Here is a 19,285-nt window from a genome sequence, read left to right on the forward strand (position 1 = left end):
ACTCTATCCTGAGTAATGTTTACACCCTCACCACTTAAAAAGTAAATCACAATGAAAAAGCATCAGTGGTCAAACACTATAAAGAAAATTAAACCAATTGTAAGTTCCAGACATTGCGGACCAGGGAGACATACCAGGGAGCTCTGCCAATACACACTATTTAAGTTATAATTTTTAATAAGCGTCCTTATATTTCCCATACCACAAAGTAGCAACACATTGTAAGTTGATAGAAAGGGAGCACACATTCCACAGATGTGGTATTTCTTTACTTGGTATGTAATTGCAACAGTTTCAGTTTGCCAAACCGAACACCAGAGCATTAGTAATACAGCTCAGTGCAGTAAGTGAGACATGTGTTGTGGTGATTATTCTCCCAGAGCCACGTGCTTCCCAACCTTGTGAAAGCCTTTCCATTCAATTTTCCTTCCCCATATTAGGTGAACATATATCTGACAGGAGAGAAAACAAAGTGCTCCCACAAACTATTAATTTCAGCACCAACAAGCCAACAAACAATCCACTTCAGCAAGTGACTCTTCTATACAGATTTCATATTCCATGTTCATGTGCTCAGGATCTAAGCTTATAGAAGGTGATAGGGAGGTAAGAGGGTGAAGAAATTGAGAGGGGGACACAGAAAGAGGGGGAACAGTACGAGAAACAGAAACAGATTAGGGAAGTACAGGAGGGAGTAAGGGGTGCAGAGAGTGGAGATAAGGCCTGGGGAAGGCAGGGCTGGTGGGGAAAGGGACAAGAAGGAGCAGGGTGAATTAAGTGGTGACAGAAAGGGCAGAAATTACTGATCCATGTAGCTCAGCAACCTGCCTTGGTCCACTCCTCTACTCCATGGCCCATAGGGGGTACAGCTACATCACATAGCTCCTGTGCACTTTTCCACGATATCTTGAAGAGAGTAGAGCTGTCTCTTGCATTTCCAGCACATGGAATGTCAAGCTGCTGGACTTTGTGGACACCTGGCAGTGAACTGTAGTGACACAGCAGGGGTTGGCCATGGGCATGAGTGGAGTTCGAGCAACAAGGAGCTGCACTGTCCCCCTCTTTGGTATACATTGTTGCTGAGCTAGAACACTGACCTTTTGTAATCACAAACAAATAGTTCATATTGATCTGTTCAGTTAGGGATGGTCTAAATTTTGTCATTAACTCCCTAACACAAATACAGGAGCAAAGGCACTTAATATCGTTAATACACAATTTAAATAAACCCTTTTCGCAATCAGTTCACGCCTGTGAGATCAGTTTGGAGTGACGTGTTCCTGTAATGACCCTGCTAGGGCACTTCACATTCAGTCATTTGATGAGAATTTACATTCATGTCCTCAGAGGTAATAAAATATAAGCATGGACCAGAAGAAATAACCCAAATAAGTAAGTTAGTCACAGTCACTGGGTAAGTCCATACGTGCAAGCAAGGGCAAACATAAAAAATTGGGAAGTAATCCTGATGTAAAACAGGCCAGGTATTCAGTTCACTGTAGGCTATTTAAAAAGCTTTCTGCTTCTTGTGGCTTTTGGCACAAACACACTTCTTCATCAACGCTGACATGGAACTGAACTGGAAACTTCATAAAATATATGGGCTTCCTCTGCTTGGCAAGTTCCCTGGATCTTCTAACGGCTGATCTCTGTTCAACCACATCTTTAGCAATCTTGACAAGATCATTATCTTATTTTGTGGCATACCCCCAAAACAGTATTTTCCCCCTCATGAGTTAGCTACTTTATTTTTTTTTTCTTTTTCAGTAAATCTGAAAAGTTTTATAATGAATGCACAAGGTTTGGCTTTTAAGGACAGCTCGGGAGCAAAGAACCTATGTGCTTATTCTAAATCAAATTTAAAATCACCCGGCAGGCTGAGCACTTCTGAAGGGAGCTGAGGAACGGATTCTAAGTGTTTGCCTTTCTCTGGTCCTTTAGGTACTCTGATAATTCTCAAAGTATTGTGACAAGACCTCCTCTTGAGGTTTGCCATTTCAGATTTAAGAGAGGATAAGTCCGTTAAACTTCTCTGCACCTGGCCAAAAAGCCCTTGTACCTGATCTTTCACTGATGATAGTCTTTCTCCCTTCTGCTTCATTTACCTGTGCTGTCAGCACTTGCAGAGAAGAGTTAATTGAGTAACAGTCATTGTATTATGACCGGTGTGTTCTTGATACACGCAATAGACACATTAGGTTTCTCCAGCAGAGCCATCACAGACACAGTGCCCTCATTACCCATCTTATCCAGGGGGTTGGTGGGGCCTCCATTTCGCTTATCTTTTGGCTACTTGTAGATCCCACACATTCAAATATTTGCCTACTAGCGTTCTAGAGATTTGGGGCTTCCTGTTCTTTTATTGGCGGGGGGGGGGGCAAGTCTGAGGCCTGGACTCTGGAGGGAAATGGGTACTAGCAGATGACTCTGGAGCTCAAGGGATCCACTCCTCTATGCTGCGCAGTGTCCCCTGGAGTCCACTAAAATTTTTAAATACATATACATTGACTAGTAATGGAATGTTTTTTATCTAGGTACTTTCCTAAGATGCTTGGAAGTACTACTTCTGAAACAATTTTTGTTTTTGTTTTTTGCCCTATTCTGCTAGAGTATTAGCACAGCGAGATTCATTTGAAATAGTTTTGCTGCTTCTAAATACTAGCATCAGTGAAACTAAAAAGCTTAACAAAAGACGTTGCTCTTCTACACCTTATCTGAAATTCATCATGAATTTAACCACTATTTGACACGCTCACAAATAGACCTAAAAGTAGCCATTGATTCTGTTGATAGAGCTGTCTTGTGGAGGGTCCTATGTGGCATCGATGACTAATTCTCCTGAGACTAATTCAAGATCTATGTGATGACTCAGGGGCATGGGTGCTTTGTGGGACTGGATTATGAGGATGATGTTGTCCTTTTTGGTCAGGACACAAACAGTCTCACAGATGCACTAGAGAGCTTTCAGCAAGAGGCAACTGCCCTTGGGATATCGGTTTCTTGAGCAAAAACAAAACAAAAAAAAGAGTATAGGTGCAAAATTTGTGATATAAGACATCTGTGCTTCTGGACAGATTATGGAAGTACTGGATATCTTCATCGATATAGGCAGCAAACTGTCAAATGAATGCAGCCAACCGTAGACATCCAAAGGAGAACTGGTTTAGCAGTTTCAACCATGAAGGATTTGCATAAGGTCTGGAGCCAAAACAAGGTGAAACTATATAGAAAAGTATGAATTTACCAAACCTATATACTTCCAATTCTCATATATGGATCTGAAACATGGCTATTGCTTAAACAAGACATCAGAGGGCTGGAGTAATTTCATATGCATTTCTGGCAGTGACTATTGACAGTTTGACTTTATCAGTAATAGGGATCATTGTATTGTATTATTGAGAACTGGTCTCCAGAGGACTGAAGTAATCTTTGGCAACCTCTGGCTGGCCCTTTTTGGTCATGTTGCCTACCTCAGAGACAAAGTCCCCACACATTGAACTCTGAAGATCAGACTTGTGGTCAGGAGGAGACATTGCCTCCTCACGACCTGTGATTAACCTGGCTGCACCAGATTAGTAAGAACCCCATGGAGCTCTTCTGTGCCAGGAATAAAGATGTACACTTTGGTCATGGACACTCAGTGTTACAGACCTCTGCTGACTAAGCATACTGTTTTTGTTGTTTACATTCCAAAGTAAAACCATGAATTTTTAAACATTGTACTTTGTTTGTTTTTCACTAGATGGACAAACACTGTAAATAAAAATCAGAACCTAATTGACTGTATCTAGTAAAAGAATATCCTAATTAGGAAAAACTACACCAGAAGTTTATCCAGTTAAGAATTAAGAATTTCAAAAATCTTAGCACTAAAGTAAAATTCACGGTTAGATGTGTAACATCTTTGAAGAGTGGTGGGCCTGAAGCAAAAACTCATCACTTTTGGGGAATGAACTGTAGGGATGTTTGAATCTGGATCAAAACTTCCTGGCTCAGATGCATCTTCAGTTGTAATGGGCCTCAGTTCCATCCATTTTACAGTGTTATAAGTCCATAGAGCTGGTGTAGGAGAGTGAAAATCAAGCCCAGAAGATGATGTATCTGTATTTTGCTGTCATCACAATGTAATTCAGAATGTAATTTGAAGTGGTAAGGAAATACAGAGGTACAGTGGCAGCACATCTAAAATGTCTGATTCTTAAAAGAATTCACATACATTTTATAACCTTTCAACTGAGTTCACCATGAAATAAGTGATAGCTAATAGGGTCTGACCTTACCTGCTAACCGGGTTATTGGTACAATCAAAGGTAAGTATCTACCAGCTATTTTCATATCTACGATAGAGATTTATCAGAACTTTATATGAATATTCATATATTGAACTCTGAGAATTGGAAACTTGTTAATCATCATTTTAAAACATGTTTATATAATTCAAATGTATCAGTGCTTGCTTTTTTCCAGTGTTGATGAAAATGAATAGTACTTGGGGACCAAGTCTGCTGTTAAACTGATGTGATACATTACTATGCTTGCACAAAAGAAATGAGCACAGATGGCAGGTCTACTATTTCTCTAACAAGAAATTTGTCACTCCCCCTGTCCCCTGGGATTCAACTCTGAGCCACATTTTTTCAAGTCAAGTTACCTCTGTGGGGCTCCTTAAAATGTTTTTTTCCATTACTTGTACATTAGGAATACAAGCAACGGAAAGTGATTAGTGCCTTATTACAATTTTATAATGAGAGAAGTCTCTCAACCAATAGTCTATGATTCAATTTTTTTTCCAACTTGAGGGGAACATATTTTGCATGTAAATGAAAGTCTACCATGATGAAGTTTTATGTACCATGGTAAGATTCCCAGTAGCTCATTTACTTTTGACAGATCATTTATTCCACATTAAAAATGTCAGTAGATCTTAAATTTATAGACATTTGTTAATTAAATTGAATAATGTTTGAAAAATAAAAGAAGAATAAATAAGTCTATAATTTTTGCAAAGAAAAAAATTCCTTTTTTCATGAAACACAATGGTAAATATTATAGGGCAACGTTAAATTTTATAAACTTATCTTTAAGGCCAGTATCAATCAAACAATGCTTTATAGAATTGTCTCAGTAGGCACCCAGAGAAAGAAAGAAACAAAATATTTCAATGCACCTTGTAATTTATCAGTGTTTTTACTTACAAAAAGTCCAAGAATGAAAGGATAGTTTGTGTGTAAAATGTTCAAACCCACAACTTTCAATAAAAGTTAATAGAACTTAAATATTCTAGGACTTCCACTGTGGGAAAGATTTTGTTCCATGGAGATCATTTTACTGCAACATGCTGTATAAATGAACATTTTTGAGTTCTGTGCTCCTACATGTATCATTCAGAAATGTAGCAAAACATGAAAAGGATCTTTCAGCACTTTACACTGTGACCTGGCACACAAAGATAATTACACTTCATGTTGTCAAATCAGTAAAAAATACTTTCTTTGATAGCCTGCCAAAACTGAATAATATCCTTTTCATTCAGTCCACATGAGTTTTGTTCTTTTACTTTTATTTCTCCATGTTTAGAGTTATATCAACACTGGAATATTGCCATCCATTTAGTAGAGTAATACAAATCCTGGTATGACAATCTGATTACCTTTACATACCAGTTGAAGAAGCCTTGAATTGTTTAAAACTCACACTGCTTCAAGTAACCTGCAACCTCAAAGGTATGGAATGTTTGTCTGGACTGGTGAGAAAAGAGGGTAGTAACTCCTTTAAGGGTCTCTTCCTATCCGTCAGGGCTGGGAGTGAGAGGAAAGCATCACCTGGTAGGCTGGCCAGTGGGGCTCTGGTAAGCCATTGGCCTCTATGCATGTGGGGTGGGTCTGAGCCCCTCTGTTACTCCTGAATTAACAGAGGAGGCTGCAGGGACCCCCATGTGAGGTTGGAGGTCCCCAGGTGACTCAAAGTAACCAGAAGGGTTCCAGCAAAGACTGTCCTGAAATCACTCTAGAGTAACAACAGAGGTAGCCAGGGCAGCAGTGGAGAACTCATGTAGAGGCTGGCAGCCCAGTGGCAGGACACACAGCAACCAGCAAGTGTAGATGTTTCCCCTAGTGGAAGTTTCTTCTTGGCTGGGGTGAGTGGGCTCGGGTGAGTGGGGGGCAAGGTGGTTGATTTTCTGGCTAAGCTCTTCCTTCTCCACCACAGAGTGAGAGCATGTGCAGGGCAGGAAGCAGCAGCAAGAGCCAGAGAGAAAAGCACTCTCTTGGCTTGTCTGCCCCCACTGCTGTGTGGTAGCAGAGTTTCGTTTGGATTTTGGAGGACTGACAGTGGTGCTGAACAATTTTTATGGTGGGAGTGCTGAGAGCCATTGAACCAAATTGTATATGATGGAAACCACTTCAAGCTAGGTTTGAAACTAGCCCCTAGTTCCGGCACCTATGTGGAGGGGTGATCCCTCAGGGCTCATAAAGGATTCAACAGCTTATCGTCCACTGTAACCCCTAGGTCAGTGGTCCCCAACCTTTCTGTGGGAATAGCACATTCCTATTCCCAACAGGCTGTGGCGGGAGCCAAACACCCTGCCGCCGAAATGCCGCTGAGAAGTGGCAGCGGAAAGAAGCCTCGCTGCTGAAATCCTGCCGAGAAACAACAACGCATTTCGGCGGGTGATTCTCAGGTGGCCGCGCTTGGCAGCGGCATTTTGGTGGCGCTGTGTCCTGCGGGCGCACACAACTGCCCTGGCGGGCACCATTGCACCCGTAGGCACTGCGTTGGGGACCCCTGCCCAAGGTCCTTTTCTGCAGAACTGCTGCCTAGCCACTTGGTCCCTAGTCTGTAGCGGTGCATGGGATTCTTCCGTCCTAAGTGCAGGACTCTGCACTTGTCCTTGTTGAACCTCATCCGATTTCTTTGGCCCAATCCTCCAATTAGTCTAGGGCCCTCTGTATCCTATCCCTACTCTCCAGCGTATCTACCACTCCTCCCAGTTTAGTGTCATCTGCAAACTTGCTGAGGGTGCAATCCATGACATCTTCCAGATCATTAATGAAGATATTGAACAAAACCGGCCCCAGGACTGACCCTTGCGGCACTCCTCTTGATACCAGCTGCCAACTAGACATGGAGCCATTGATCACTACCCATTGAGCCCGATGATCTAGCCAGCTTTTTGTCTACCTTATAGTCTATTCATCCAGCCCATACTTCTTTAACTTGCTGGCAAGAATACTGTGGGAGACCATATCAAAAGCTTTGCTAAAGTCAAGGAATAACATGTCCACTGCTTTCCCATCATCCACAGAGCCAGTTAGCTCATCATAGAAGGCAATTAGGTTAGTCAGGCATGACTTGCCCTTGGTAAATCCATGCTGACTGTTCCTACTCACTTTCCTCTCCTCTAAGGGCTTCAGAATTGATTCCTTGAGGACCTGCTCCATGATTTTTCCAGGGACTGAGGTGAGGCTGACTGGCATTGCAATGGTTGTCGTGGTGGGGGAGTGGGGGGAAGAGATACAACACAAACTCTGATTGTCAAGGTAGAAGAGAGAGAGGAGGGAAAAACAATTAATGGCTGGCAAGCTGAGCCATAGTATTTCAAGAGTGTGAGAAGGCTGGGATTGGCTCTGTTAAGGCAGTACAGACTTAAATAACGTTGAGGCTTCTGGTGCCAGATGACTCTTTTTTCCTCAGAAAAGGAAACTTCAGTTCATGGTCATGTCAAAGAATGTATATTGTTGAGGTCCCCTGATGAATTGGGATCCCATTATATCAGGATTGGAATGGTTACATCCACAGCACAGCAATAGATGCCTAACAGTGTGTTAGCCCAAAACAGTGTAACTATGGTCTACACAGATCAGAAGATGGGCTGTCTGCAGATCACACCCCATCCTGCATCTATCATCGGGTGATTTATTAAGACAGAGGCAGAATAAGATGTAACACACAAATATTTATTATGCCACTAGTCAGTAAATTAGACAAGGACCCCCTTCAGACAATAAACAACATAAGCAAGACACACTCGGTTGTTAACAGTTACCAGAGCATGAAGCTCATAGCCCTTAAACCCTCTTAACCTATGGATGTAAAACAGAGGAAAACCACAATGAGTATTACAATACCATATCCTGAAGACAGGGACACAATCACAAAAACTCAGGATACCAAAAGGGATAGTGGTGAAAATCAGGGGCACAGGACACCAAACTGGAATTCAGGAACTCGGTATTCTTCTCTCTCTGGACAGGTACTCTGGGCAGGTCTACTCCCTCTTGGGCAGATCTTCTCCCTCACATAGGTCTTCAGTGCTTGGCCATGCAGTCTCTGCTTGACCTCGTAGATCAGTGCAAGTATTCACTCACTAATAGTGTGTAGCAGTTGAGTGCAAGTATGTTAATAGAGACCAAGAATCCAAAGTCCTATGAGTCCTAGTCCTTCTGGGGCTCCTCGCAGCTAGCTGAACGGTGTGGGACATTGGCTGCCACTCAGATGGACAGCCCTGAGTGACAGATGTGACACTCACGAAATAACCTGCAGTTGCTAGGCAGATTATGGCTGTCACATGACTCTAACTGCCCTGACCTTTCCCCTCCTTGATTTGAAAAAGGCTGAAAGGGCACTAAATCATCTGAGGAGAAGGGTATCCAAGATGGAGGCTTAGCTGTCCTTTTACAAATCCAAGATGGACATTACATAAAACAGGTCAGAAACAGATTTTACTCAACAAGTGGTGGCCTCCAAATTCATACAAACATACTGGGGCTCCTGTCAGGAAAGATAATTCTGTGGTGTATCTGTGTGCTAAATGCTTTCTGTTTATGCTTTCCTTTGGGATGAAGTGTATGGGTCACCGGAGTTATGACTTTATGTGTGGGCATCATATAGTGCATTTAGCCCACAAGAGGGTGATCAGTTGCCCCTGGAAGTTTAACAGAGAGACTGCTCTGAGTGGCATAGATGGAGGCGCAATGGAAGGGTTCATGAGAGCCAATGTTGGGTCTGCAGGTGTTGGGCCCACAGGCAGGCTGCCAGTTCTACTGAAGGTTCACTTTCTTGTCAGTGGCAAGAAAGACCACTGATGCCCCTCTCATACATTTTGATTCCCAGGCAGAAGGCAGCAGACATTGTTGTTGTACACCTGGGTTGGATTTTGTAAAGGGACTAACATAATCATTAAGGAACAGAAATTTAGGGAAATTTCTGTTCAGAATCAGAATTCCCCCCCCCCTTCCAGGAGTGACTGCAGACTGGTATGAAATGCTGCAGTGGAGGGTGTGGTGAGACCTCCCCATGTTGGCAATGGCATTTAGGTGTGCCAGAAGAGGTGTGAATCAGGAAGTGGCTAAATCTGTACATGAATGGGGAGGATCAGTGATTACACACCAAAATACCTCATGCTATTTGGTATCCAACTTCTTTAGAGATGATGGGGTACATCTCCAGCTGGAGAGTAGATATATTTTTGGCTGATGCTAGGGAAGGAATTAACTATCTGCGAACCCATCTGTCGGTGTTTGGAGAGGGTAAGGAGGAGAGAGAGACAGATAAGCTAGTTGCTGGCACCTCCTGGTGACAGGTGGCCAATCTAGGTACTCATTACAGATGGGGTCTAGTTACCCAATAAACTTGAATTGGTAGACTTAGGGGAAGGCATCCCCTAACACTGCCGGAGAATGGCTTTCGCCTTCCTAATGTCTGATACAGCAAGTTGACAGCCCTCTTCCCACATTCCCTTAAATCTCATGTGAGAAGAGGATGGTGGAGGTCCAGTAACAGGACCAGCTACAAGGTTTATGATATTGATAAAATAATTTATCCTGATATTCCCCCAAGTTTAGCAGCTGTGCTGCATACGTTACATGCATTCCATTAAACTGACTGTTTCAGATATTTCCCCCAGTACTTACTTGGGTACAAAGCACTGTCTGGTAGAAACCTAAATGCCATTGTATAGAGAATATCAAACTTTTACAGTGTCTTTGATTTCCTTTTTGTAAAAAACAAGAAGAAGAAGAAGAAATTCAAATACCACATTCCAATAGAACAGCTGTATGCCTTAATTCCCCTCGCTGTTCAACATTACCAATGTATGTAATTTTAGTATTATATTTACCTACAATGAACTTGAACAAATACAAAAGAAATTGAAACCTGACGGAGTCCATACAAAACTAATTCATGCAGAGCCAAATTCTGAAGGTCCTGAGTTCTCATTCAGTCCTTTCAATGTGAAACAAAATGAACCAGATTCATTAGGTGCAAATCAGCTGAGCCTTGGTCCTGCACCATTCACATCACTTTGCCACTGACTTGCAGGATCAGTCAGCTCGAGCATACCACTGAATCTAGTCCAGTGTGCCCCTATGTGAGTTCAGATTTTTCAATGTTTGCAGAAATCATAACTCACAGAAAAATATCCTAGTAGCTATTGAGTATAATATTTTCCATTATGAACAGAAAGGCAAGTTCCTTTCCCTTTTTGAGATTGAAAGAGGCCTCAGGGTCCCACTAGTACAAAGGTATTAAACTCATTCTCTGGAGAAAGTGAAATACCATTTTTAATTATGGTCCTTGGGCTGTGGTGTACATTTAGGAGTACACGTTGCCCTCCATCCACAGGACAGATGTCAATGGGATATTTGCACAAATATCAAGTATGGAACATGGCTTTGTATAGTAATTGAACTCTTAGTTGTTATAATTTATTTGTTCAGCACCTTACTGAGCATCATTCAGTGGGAAAATATGCCCGCTTTTATCACTGCTATTTCTGCTCTTTCCCCGCTTTCTTCCTAATCTTCCTATCTCCACGTGAGGGATTATGGGCTTCAAACCCAGCCCCCTAGGTCCCAAGGCAGTATTCAGACACCACCTCACCCAAACTAGTAGAGAAGGGAGCTAGCAAGCTCTAGCTCACAAAGGGCCCTGCTTAGGAATCTTCTGGTTGGCTAGGACACACTACCTAAGCCAGAAAGAAGCATGAGAATTATGTAACTAACTGGGTGAATCACTGGCTGTATGCTTCTATGGACCCAGTCTATTTTCTTGACTCCTGCCTTGTCTTGGTCCTGCATCCTACCTTATTCAGGTCCTTATTTAGGTCCTCTTTATCCCAGACCCCTGTCTGTTACCAGTTTCTCCTTTCCTGTCTTTCTCCAGGTACCTGCTCCTACACCCAACCTCCATTTTGGACTTTAACCATCCATGCCCTTGTCCCTACAGATTGCTTGGACCACTACCAATATCTTCAAGTGGGCCCAGCCAAGAATGGACCCAGCGGAGTTCCCTATACCCCAAGAGGCATCAGCACTGCATGAACAGATGATCTGTCTCCAGGGAGACAGCTGAGAATTGTGGGTCATTCCTGGTTCCTGCTTTCTTACCTTGCTCCAGGTGCCTGCTCATACACCCTACTGTTAATCCAGGCTGTGATCTTTGGCTTGGCACCTGACGTTGACCCCGGTTCTGACTCTAACCATCACACTCACACCCTGATCCCCAAACTGTTTCTTTCCATCTTCCCTCTCTTTGTACGTCGTCTGTTCTTTGCACCAATTCCCATGCTCCATGGGCTTCACTTGCAACCTGTCTTCCATTCCACCTGCCAAAGTGATCATCAGTTAAATAGTTACAGTTGACATTAAAGGATCCTCATCAGACTTTAGAGTTAATAATATCCCAATTATATCAACAACAGAAAGGGAATCCACACCCCTCAAAGCTATTGTTTCTGGCTGGCTGCAAATTCAGGAAAACAACACTACCTGTTCACGTACACTTCATATTTGGAAAGTTCTCTTTGAAACCAAGAGGACAAGAAATTATTTACAATGAAAACTGAGATTCTGCAGAATTTGAAAATGTCATGCTGACCCACCACATGCACATCTAGCAGGTGGAATTTGGGCATTTGACATCTCTGTGATAGAATGTCCAGAGGATTCTTTTACTTTCCTTGTTGATTAACAGCTGGCAGAATATTGCTGCGATAGAGATGTAGAGCAAGGGTCAATTTTCATGCACTTAAAATAAAAAGGTCACAGAATGGTATAATGTTCATGCTTGTCCAGTCACAATTCTTATTTTCACATTTATTTTTCTTATTACAAACGGTTCAGAAATAACAAAAAAAGAAAAAAATCATATCACAACTTTGTAAAATATATCAATTTTACCATACAATGTAACTTTCTGGTAACAAAGCCTACATGAACAAAATAAACATGCAGTCATTAAAATGGAATGCCAATACCAATTGAGGTTGTGTCAGCTAGTATTTACAGGTAAATACATTATCTGAAGAAGTTACATCAGTTTACTAAAACATATTTCTTTGTTATATTAGCTACACCCACCGTGTGGTTGGCAGTGGAATCAAAGCTCAGTCTGCGAATCCAGAAGTAAAAGTGAAAGGAACAGATCCTGTAATAAATCAAATTATTGATAAACTGAAACACATTATCCAGGTAAGATTTTTTGTGTATATTATATGTTAAAGCCATCACCATGTAAATTAAGATAATCTTGGTGCTGAACAAATGTGAATTGCTGTACATTAGAACTGATTTGTTAATTCAAGTCAGAACTCAGTAATTGAGTATTCCCACCAGAAACTGTGTAAGTCCTGGCATAAAATATTTAAACCCCAATTATTAATAATGATTTAGTTAAAATCTTTGCATATGGTAGATGAGAGCTAGAAGTGAGAGTCTGTCAGCTGGGCCATCTGTACCTGTGAGCTGAGATTGCAACTCAGCATTGCAATAAGTGCGGGGATTCTAAGCATGAGTCTGATTCTCAGTTGGAGAATTTTAAGCATGTTAATCACTGTGTAATATCATTAATAAGAAATGATGGTACACATTAAAAAACAAACAAACCACCATCCTGCTAAATTCACCTCTTTCCAGACCTCAAGGTCTGGCTGTGAGATTTTCTACTTTACTGACAGCAGAGAAGGTTGGATATGTTGGGAAATTTGCATAATACTTGCTACAGTATTTGATATGTATGATCTCATAACACATGTTCGGGTAAGCCCTTGAGATTTAAGCTTTTATATGGTGGTTATTTACATTTTGTGAAAGCAGAACTGTGGTGTTGTAATGTGTCCAAAAAATATTGCGGCTATAGAGGTATGCTAAGATTGCCTGAAATGCAGGGAGTTTTGCCACTGACTTTGGGACCAGGATTTCATCCATATTACTCAAGGTTTTGTAGCTGCAGTGGTATAAAGATTCAAGCTCAAATAAAATTAGTCCTTTCTTTCCATTAACAAAAAATTACCCTTTTTCTTGCCAACTGAAGCATGCTGTTATCTCTAGTCTTTTCTATTTTTTTCTTAAAATGGTGTGAAAGTAAGTACTATTTTGCCTCCAAAGGAATGCCAAGAATTAATTAAGCACTACAAATTACTCTCTGATGGAAAAAGATTGCAGACAGTTATGTTTAAGCCTCAAGGCCTTTCATCTGTCAGGAGTGCCCTATTTTGATACTAAATGTGCCCTGTATAGCTTAATGTGTTAGGTTCTACCCTGAGGATCAGTCTGAAGGTCTAAAGTGGTTGGCAGGAACAATTCTATTATAATGCATTATGTTTCCAGTGCTTTCTCTTCCAATACTTGCAAGAGCAGAGCAGATCTTGTATAGAAGGATTTAATAATTTACATAGCGCACAGACACTGCCTTTCTGTGAGACATCTTTCTTTTCTTGCAGCTATGAGTATGGAAATAGGGCTGGGGAATAAAGAAAACAGCAAATACTTTGGGGACTCAGGATTACAATATGTAACTATTTTTCACTAGATGAAAAGCCTGATGAACCTGCAGAGAAAGCTTCTTCTGTATCATTTACTGTGAATTAGGAAATCAAATATAAAAGACCATCTTTTTGTCCTATGTGATATAAAAAGGATGAGTCACTTTTTGAACTCATTTTGGACCAGCCTGAGAGATTAAACAAGGGAGATTTAATGGACTGGACGGTACCTTCCAGTACAGAAAAGTCAGACCTTTGCATGCTGTAGTCCAGTACTGTTTCCAAGTTATGTTACAACAGTGGAGAAGCCTCATGGACTAATTTAGCATTAAAAACAAAAAAAGATACTTGATCTGGCTTTTAGAACTATGCATATGGAAATGCGTCCGTAAAAGGGATGAGTGTGTATATTTGTCCACCTAATCTAAACACACAACTACTATCATCATCACAATTGTGAACACAAATTGACAGTTTGATGCATAAATTCTCATTTGTGTGTGGAACTATTTCATGTATATCCATGTAGTCGCAATTGTGCATGCAAAAGAGATGCAGTTTTGCGTGTTCATTTGTGTGTTATGCAGTTCTGAAAATCAGGCCACTTGCTTTGTATCTATTGGAAGAAGGAATATTTAGAATTTAAAATTGTAAAAGGTCCCCCCTCCTCCACTGGTAATAGCTCACCTTTCCTGGTCACTCTTGTTACAGTGTATATGGTAAACCCATTGTTTCATGTTCTCTGTGTATATAAAATCTCCCCACTATATTTTCCACTCTATGCATCCGATGAAGTGAGCTGTAGCTCACGAAAGCTTATGCTCTAGTAAATTTGTTAGTCTCTAAGGTGCCACAAGTCCTCCTTTTCACTTCACCCTTAAAATCCATAAGGGTCAGAATATTAGTGAGGGTAATAGGGTGACACCACATATTTTTCTCTGCTTTCTCTACCTGATGGGTCAGAGGGTCAGACATGGAAGATATGTTCATTCCTTATGAAGCTTCTGCCATAGCATTTCCATACTGTGTCTAGTTGTTTCTAGTCAAGTCTAAAAGCTAGTCTAAAAGACATGAAGATCATGGTTTGAGTGTGCCATGTACAGTGTTTTATATTTGCCTTTCCTATAAGGCCCAGGAGAGCCACTACTAGCAAGACATTCCATTAATAGAAGTCCTGTGTAAACATAACCAAAGAGATCCTGATCTGTGATACACCAGATTTATGTGTGAGATCAGAATCCAGCAGCGTTAGTGCTGCTGGTACTGTTACTGAAAGACAAAGCTAAACTGAAACCAATAATGAGGCTATTAGCTGATGAAAGTTCAAAAGATAGGTGGGACTAAAAACAGGACCTATCATATTCCTTAGAGATTTTTTTTTATTATTTATGTTAGCCCCCATACTCCCAATCAGGGTCAGAGCCTCATCATGTACTGTGCTCCGTTCAGAAGTATTGAGAAAGTCACAGGAACATAGGATTTGGCATACTTAGGGTTGGATTAACCCATCTCTGGGCTGTAGGCAACCCCTCACCTCATATTCATACACCCTCAGGACTCTCCAACACTGTCGCCATAGACATGTTGAGTGATTGTGAGTGGGGGAAGACGATACTACTTAACCCCTGCTCAATTATTTCCTTTTCTACCGCCAAACAGTCTATCTTCTAACTTCCCAATCCAGATCCAGATCAGAATCCAGAACTGCTGACATTGTGTCATGCTGTCTGGAGTAGCTCACAACTTTGAGTGCCTACCTCAGGGCAGACTGTTAGAAAACAGGGCAGACAGCCCAAGCTGGTGACGTGTTCTATAGTTATAGGTTTCAGAGTAACAGCCGTGTTAGTCTGTATTCGCAAAAAGAAAAGGAGTACTTGTGGCACCTTAGAGACTAACCAGTTTATTTGAGCATAAGCTTTCGTGAGCTACATAGTTATATGTCACCAAACCAGTGATAAATGTGAACTCCTGGGTCACTACACCAGTCTTACCATGGAGTCACAGACAGTCCCCTTAGACATTCCAGTCTATCTTGCCACCCAGACAAACTGGACTTTGTTATAAAAGGTCACAAACTGAAGTACACATCAGGTTGCTCCCAGTCCCAAAAGACCAGATCAGTTGATATTCCAGATCTTACACCAAACACAATGCTGGCAGCCAGTTCTACAGTAAACTAATTAAAGATAAAGTATCCTCCCACCTTCTTTTCAACAGTCTAAATGGGCCATCTTGATTATCACTACAAAAGTTTTTTCTCCTGCTGATAATAGCTCATCTTAACTAATTAGCCTCTCACAGTTTGTATGGTAACTTCCAACTTATCTGTATGTATATTGTGACAAAGTTCCTGCGCTACCTTGGTGGGTCTTGCACTTATTGGCGGATTTTCTTGCCTTGGACCTTCACAGCAGCCCTCAGCTTGGCCATTTTTCTGAATTCACAGTCCAGGTTGACTCCTCCTGTGTCTGACCAGGAGTTGGGAGGATCTGGGAGGAACCCGGGCCCGCCCTCTACTCCGGGTTCCAGCCCAGGGCCCTGTGGAATGCAGCTGTCTAGAGTGCCTCCTGGAACAGCTCTGCGAGAGCTACAACTCCCTGGGCTACTTCCCCATGACCTCCTCGCAACACCTTCTTTATCGTCACCATAGGACCTTCCTCCTGGGGTCTGATAATGCTTGTACACCTCAGTCCTACAAGTCCGGGTTCTCACTCTCAGCTCCTAGGGCCTCTTGCTCCCAACTCTTCACACGCACACCACAAACTGGTGTGACCTCCTTTTTAAAACCCAGGTGCCCTGATTAGCCTGCCTTAATTGATTCTAGCAGCTTTTCGATTGGCTGCAGGTGTTCTAATCAGCCTGTCTTAATTGTCTCCAGAAGGTTCCTGATTGTTCTAAAACCTTCCCTGTTGGGAAATGGGACCTCCCTCGCTTGCTCCTCAGCTATCTGCTTTCTATTCTTTCCTAAAGCCCCCTGGCCTGGATTTTTCTTACTTTTCGACCCTGCCTTAGTTTCCCCCCCTCCGACCAGGCCAGACGCTTTTTTGTTTTGTTTTGTTGACGTTTTTCTTTGCTGCCATTTGAGTGCTGGTCGGCTGCCAGTTTGCCGCCAGCACCCCCACCATGCCTGCTCTTGGGCGCAGCTCTTTGCCTTAGCTGAAACCCCCGGAGGAGGGGGGGAAGATTGCCAACCCGCTATCCGGAGGGGGGAGTGGAAGCCCCCAGACCCAGCCGTTTTGCTGTCAGCTCGGAATTTCTTCTTCTTATCTCTGCAACATTCGCGGCCTGCCGGAAGCCTTGGTACACAGCCAACAAGCTGGAGAGCAGAGACATCACCCAGGGAAGCTACAAATCATCGTGGAGGGGGCCGTAAGACTGAGTAATTTTTTTGAATTATACTCTCGTGGGGGGGAGTTTGACTGAGGTTTAATTGCATTTGTGGCGGCACAGGGGGTGTGGCACGGAGCTGCCCCCCGATCCATCGGTGCCCCCCACCCAACATTATTACAACTGTCATGGCCCCCCGCCGTCCATCCCTGCTGGCAACCTGCCATCTGCCTTTGGATCCAGCTGTTTGCTTTGAACTTTGCCTTTCAGACGGGACATAACAGATCACCAAACGAGACTCTTTGGACAAACGTGCGTGGGTCCACACACACCCCGCCCCCCCCCCCCCCCCCGGATTGTTTACTCCACAGCTTGCCCCTATCACCGGATCCCGATTTTTGTTTTTTCCCTCCTTCCAGTCCAACCCATTTGGTACCCCCCACCCTGCCTGCAGCCCGGCAGGGAGGAGCGGTTAATCTACTTCCCCCTCCCCCCTCTTCCTTTTGGTGTCTCCCCGTCTCTCCCTGCTCACAATGGCTGGGAATGAGAGGGGCGAGGCCCCTCTAACAACATCAGTTGTCCCTCCCCCACCTACCCCCCTGCCCAACCCCCAAGCCCCCCACCACCACCACCACTGTCAAAACACCTGCCACCGCCCCCGCTGGGGCACCGGCAGCAGGAGGCACCGGGGTGATTACTGCCGCTGCTACGTCCACCGCCCCCCCAGACTCTAGGAACCCCCCCCCAGTTGGCTGGAAAGGCCAGGGCGGGAAGAAAGGAAAGGGCCCCGCTAAAACCACTAGGCCCTCCATGGCAGGGGCTCCCCACACCGCTGTGGCCTTGTCATTGACCATGGTGTCCCTCCCTGCTGTTCCCTCCACCAGCTCTGCGAACGTCCCTTCCCCGGCCCCCAGGACGTATGCCCGGGCGGTGGCAGGCTCCCCCCTGCCTGCCGCCTCGTCATCTCACCCACCCACTGCCTCCGCTACCATCACCAGCGGCCGGGGCCCCTTCCCCACCTTGACCAGGAGGCACGGTGTTCGTTGCCTCCTGGTGCCCGCCTCGCCCCACGTGGAGACGTACGTGCAGGCGCTGGCGAAGGTGGTAGGACCCATGGCTATTGTGGCGGCCTCCAAAATGTATGGAAAGGTCGTTTTTTTCTTAGCTTCGGAGGCTGCTGCCCAGGAGGCGGTGGAGAAGGGCCTGGTGGTGGGGGGGGTGTTTGTCCCCCTAGAGCCGCTAGAAGACCTGGGCGTTCGCCTCACCTCCATTCCTCCCTTTTTACCCAATGCTGCCCTGTTACCCGCTCTCTCCACCCTGGGGAAACTTGTCTCTGTCATCAGCCCTCTCCCGTTGGGCTGCAAGGACCCCACCCTCCATCACATCCTTTCGTTCCGCCGGCAAGTGCAGCTTTTACCGCCGGCAGCGGCGCATGAAGGAGAGGCGCTCGAGGGGTCCTTCCTAGTCCCTTACCAAGGAGCCCGCTATCGGGTCTTTTACTCCACCGGAGAGGCCTGGTGCTACCTCTGCCGCTCAGCGGGACATGTCCACAGAGACTGCCCTTTGGCCCCAGGGGGGAGGGGCACCCGAGACCCGGCAGGACATCGGCCCCGTCGTTGCCGATGCCTCTGGCCACCCAGCACCTGAAACCAACCCTCCTCCTACTCGACCCACCGCTGCTCCCGTCCGGGCCCAAGAAACACCTTCCCTACAACACCCAGGCAAGCAAGGGAGTCCCACCCTTGCTATTACCAATCCGGTGGAGCCTATGGAGGAGGGTGTGGCAAAGATACTACCGGGTATAGGAGAGGGCCCGCCCCAAGGAGAACCCCCCGCCCCTCATGCTGCCTCACCGTTACCCCCCCCCCCGAACCCCTGAACCATTGCTGCCGCCCCCCGACACGACCCCTGCTAACCAACCCCCAGACGACGCTATGGAGGGCTGGACCCTAGACAAGGGGAAGCGAGGCAAGCGGAAGCCTCGAGCTCCGCTGCACCCATCCAATACGAAAGCCCCCTGGAAGACCAGGAAGGGAGGCACTGATATTGAGCCTTCCGCTACGGCCACGAGTGAGATCCATCTGCTGGTGTTGGGAGGGGAAGACAGACTGGCATTGGAGGGCAGAATCCCCCCTCCACAGGAGACCCTCCCCTCCGAGACCCCTGAGGAAGCTCCTTCTGGATACCACCAGA

At 44.4% G+C, this 19,285-nt stretch overlaps 1 protein-coding gene across 1 annotated transcript in view; it reads left to right on the forward strand.

The window, feature by feature from the left end:
- The window catches only part of GPC5 (glypican 5), a 571,748-nt gene that overhangs the window by 352,842 nt on the left and 199,621 nt on the right, over positions 1-19,285 (forward strand). Inside the window, exon 6 of the mRNA XM_077807032.1 lies at positions 12,353-12,473. Within this exon, the coding sequence (XP_077663158.1) occupies positions 12,353-12,473 (121 nt within the window). The remainder of the gene's footprint in view (positions 1-12,352; positions 12,474-19,285) is intronic.

Source organism: Eretmochelys imbricata, chromosome 1 (genome assembly GCF_965152235.1).
Source record: "Eretmochelys imbricata isolate rEreImb1 chromosome 1, rEreImb1.hap1, whole genome shotgun sequence".
NCBI lineage: Eukaryota > Metazoa > Chordata > Testudines > Cheloniidae > Eretmochelys > Eretmochelys imbricata.